Source organism: Mixophyes fleayi, chromosome 11 (genome assembly GCF_038048845.1).
Source record: "Mixophyes fleayi isolate aMixFle1 chromosome 11, aMixFle1.hap1, whole genome shotgun sequence".
NCBI lineage: Eukaryota > Metazoa > Chordata > Amphibia > Anura > Limnodynastidae > Mixophyes > Mixophyes fleayi.
The window spans coordinates 89,702,770-89,707,436 of NC_134412.1; the positions used below are offsets into that span (position 1 = coordinate 89,702,770).

Genomic DNA, 4,667 nt, shown 5'->3' on the forward strand with positions numbered 1-4,667 from the left:
TTTCATCTAGCAATTGTTGGAAGATTTTCTATATAATTCATAAGCTTTCCTTCACCATAATGGATCTCTCTCGTAAATGATGGTATATTAAAAACAGTTCCCCATTTTGTGAATAAAATAAAAGGGTGGGGAATAATAATGATATATTAGAATTAAATATGAAGTTTAATTTGCTTAAGAATAACAACAATAACCTTTAGCAGACCACCAGAACCCACCTCACAGAATGCAAATTAATGTAAGAATATTATAATTAATTAACCAATATCAAATAAGGACAGTTCAATACAAGTTTACATTCTGAGATTATTTTATTAAGGTGTAACATCTGCAAATTGATATATCTGTTGTATTACACAGTTTGATTATCTTTCCAGGCCTATTTCTCTCTGTGAGCTGTGATGAACATAGCTGCCTCACAGTCACTAAGATCACTCACTGTCTTTCTTCTGAGAACATCACAGTGATCAATACTAAACACTTCTCCAGTGAGCGCTGAAGTGGTAAGTTTGCAAATTCATCTCCAAACATCTGCAAAAAATTTACTAAATACTTTATTATTTGGTTGGATGTTTTCAGTACAAATTTACAGTGATATAATGAAATAATTTTTTAAGGTTTACTCTTAGTAAATTAATATTTTGATAATTATGTTTTATTTTTTTCCCAGACCTACTTCTCTTTGTAAGCTGAGATAAATACCATGGCCTCATAATCAGTAAGATCACTCACTGCCTTTCTTTTGAGAACATCACAGTGATCAATAATAAACCCTTCTCCGGTGAGAACTTTTCTTAAATAGTTCTCATCATATTTGAAAATGTGGAACCTGTCCTGCCCACCCGTGAAATAAGTTGCATTTAAAATTCCGAGTATTATCAGGTATCCTTTGGGTTTCAGTAACCTTGTGAATTTTTTAAAATTTATAAGGTAATCATCTTGGTCTTTACTGAGGACTTCCAGGAGCCATGCACTTATTACACAGTCCGCCTGTGGTAGAACCACCGAGTCTGTGAGATTTTCCTTCTCAATGTCACATTTCACAATATATTTTATTGCCATCTTCAGCATTATTTCTTTGTCCTGACATTGGTCACTGAAAAATACAAACACAATAAGAATCACTTGTGAAAGTGGAAAGTGCCAATGTTGTTTGCACCTGGTTTTTGCTCAAGTGCTCCAGACTTTGAGGACTGTGCATTAACGTATACTCATGAAAATGGCACTTTGTCTGCAAGTGAAATATTTTACATCTCATGATAGAAATTGAGTGGTTTGGGATGTTACTCGCTAAGTGCATGGGTAGGGTACATAATTGCGACAATGGAAATGTTGGCACTTAACCTGGTGACATGAAAATGTCAGCAGGCAGAATTCTGACACTTCCATTATGCTTCCATAATGCCGGCAGGTCCACCGGCTATACCCTGGGCCCACCAGCATCGGTCTTCTAATGTCAGTATTGTGATTGGCAACATTGTGCATGACACCAATCACACTGTAGATATTGTCAATTTATAACACCCTTTCCTTTGCACTAGTTTCCAAAATTGTCTACCTTTAAAAATATGGAAAAAACACCCGACAACTTTAAAAACTCATACAATATTTAATAAATGTTAGCTACTATAAAAATATATTACCCAATATGGGTACTTCCATTGCTTAGGGTTAGGACCATACAATTAGCAGACGACCTGTGAAGAGGCAGATGGCTTATTATGTATTTGCAAATGTGTGTAACTAAGATTTATGCATTTTATTTATAAATAAGAGACTGTTTTATTTAGTGCTTTTTACTGGCTCACAGAATTGTGCTGAGAAAATTGGGATGTTTCTTTCCTAGATATCCCTCGCTTTCCAGTACCTGGTATTACTTGTAAAATCTTTCAGATACTTTTATTTTGTGTATAATTGTTTGTAAAGCCTGGATGGGATTAGGAGCCTATAGGGAGTGCTTGTACGTTAGCTCAATTTAAAAACACAGAAATATATAACAAAGTATGAGTTCTCTAACTATTTAGGGTTACAACAATCCATTAGCTGAATAACTGTGAACTGGGACAGAAGATTTATAATATATTTGTAAACAGTGTTTGAAATGGACATTTAGAAGTGGAGTTATCAAAAATGTAATGAGAATATAAGTGAATGGAATGTAATAGTTTTATAATGAAGGCAGTATAAGAAGTGGGGGTATGACATACCACTGTATACCACGAGTACTCATTGCTCTATTTTTAAGTACCTAAAAAAGGTTCAGTGTGAACTGACAGGGGGTTTACCCTTAGATAGAGACCTGTACCTCTTTTCTTTCATCTCTTTAATATATGTTGATGCGTGATCCCAAACAAACGCTCCTGTACGCATGTGCAGCCATTTGTTCAGTTCCATTATGCATTTTTCATTGAACCTCAGCACACTGATCTCTTTGAAAAATTCACTGGCTGAATAGAGATGGTGAATGATGGAACCAGAACTGATGTCAAACAAAACTTTTCCCTTAATACGACCTGCAGGGAAAGAGTCCAGTGATCAGAAAGTGCAATAAATTATGTAACATCTGTCTTAGACATCATTCTGTAACTGCATGTAATCTCTTATTCGGGTCTAAAACCCATCCCATGTAATCTCCTTCAGTGCTTCAATGATCTTGAAATTGGGACAGAAAATATACATTTATTGTTAAAAGCTGGGTTATCAGAAAGAAATGAAAATCGAAAACATATAATCAATTTGAATTGGTGTTATATAGAACACTTTTAGTGATCTAATAAATCTAAAGCTAAAACAATAGAAAGTTCATATCAAATGTCTTTTTTTATCTCTTTATTGGAGTAACAAATAAGATAACACAAGTAAGAACTATAATAGTGTTGTACCAAATTACAAACTTCTTTTAATTTTATATGTCTTCAGACAAGCTTATAATATTCCTCTACCACCCTCTAAATATCCGTAGGTTAGCCTATTACCACTCTCTACACTACTAACACAAGAAATCAACCCTCTGACCAACATTGCTGTGTGACTGATCATACAGCCCACTAAATACTTTGTAAACTTTGCATTCTAGCTGGACAAATATTCAATATGGTGTAGCACTTACCCTTGTGTATCAAACCATTGTCCCATAGATTGTAAGCTCTAGAGCAGGGCCCTCTTACCTCTCTGTATGTAGGTATTACCCAGTATTATTTTTTTACTGTCTGTTCCCAATTGTAAAGTGCTATGGAATCTTCTGGCGCTATATAAATAAATGTTGATGATGATGATATTGGTGATGTGCAAATGTCAAATAATAGAACACATAAGGGATATTTAGTCAACAATCCAAAGTAGGAATTGTGGTGCCAGATGTGGTCAGTGCCTCAGGTAAGGGCAGAGGTTTAAATTTTCTTACAGATTTACTAACACCCTCCAGTGTAAATAAAGTTTGACTGTGTTGAAATATAAGCCAGGTTCACAATAATTTATAAGGATCATCTAAGAGAGTTCTGGTTTCATGTCAAATACTTCTTCTAAAGCAATGTGCCACAACTTAAACAATCAAAAACTGTATTATATTAAATACCATTGCAATGATCACAATGGTATCTATGATATACATAATAGCTATACAAAGTACACATCAATGAGTCTGCCAACACAATGCCATATTAACTGGAATAATATAGTTCAACAACAAATACCTAGGGGTATTAATCTCTGTGAGGGTGTGTGTGTGTGTGTGTGTGGGGGGGGGGAGGTGGAGTTGATGTAAACAATCTGATGCAGCTGGGTGCCAAATCTCACTAAATCACATCCATGCATTTCTGGAGAAGTATTTCCTAGACATGTCTGGATTAGTGTAAGACCAGGCAAATATTTAACAACCCCCCCTCCTGGGGAAGACTACATAATAAGGTTACCTTTACTGAAGATACATATCTAACCTACTGAGGCTCTACCTGTCTGCTTTCATTATCTATCTATCTATCTATCATGAATTGCCCATTCAATAGATAATTTAATCTATGTAGCAAGATAAGATATAGAATACATACCTGCATTGAAAATATAATGAAATTTCTCCATGGGAAATTTTACTGTTTCCTCTCCAAAGACCATTTCTGGTTTATCAGAAAAATATGTATCCAGATTAGCTCTTGAATCAAAGTCATGTACATGATAAAGCTTATGGGAGCTACAATCCATCTTGTAATATTGTAATATAGACGGGCTGACTCTCACGTCTTTCTCTGTGCTATACTCAACTTGTCAAGCAGTTATGTTCATATTTACCAGCTATTTAAGTCCCTCAGCAGCAGGAATATCCGTGTTATGACATGATGATTTATCATTCATATGAGTTGGTCATGGGAATACAGGTGATGGTATCATAAGCTACTCATGCAGAATAAATTACCATAGTATTCACTTTTCTTTTTTATATTTCATGAGAATATAAACACTTAATCAGAAATCATTATGAGATAACTAGTGAACAAATATATAATAAATAATATTGTCATTAATGTAAACATAAAGTATATGTTCACCTTGGTGGATGTTTATATTTGGGTTAAATATGCAGCTCTTTGTGAAGAGTTATTCTCTCCAGTGGGCAAGGGTATGCACCCCTCTGTATATGCCTCCCCCCCACCCCCCATTCAGAGAGTCATGTA

General features: G+C 34.9%; 1 protein-coding gene across 1 annotated transcript; it reads right to left on the reverse strand.

The window, feature by feature from the left end:
* Positions 1-575: 575 nt before the first annotated feature.
* Positions 576-4,197, reverse strand: LOC142107800 (nicotinamide N-methyltransferase-like). Its single transcript, XM_075191419.1, has 3 exons — positions 4,047-4,197; positions 2,306-2,513; positions 576-1,096 (listed from the first exon to the last, which is right to left on the reverse strand). Exons 1-3 carry the CDS (start codon positions 4,195-4,197, stop codon positions 673-675), a joined length of 783 nt encoding a protein of 260 aa, XP_075047520.1. The 3' UTR covers positions 576-672.
* Positions 4,198-4,667: the final 470 nt, after the last annotated feature.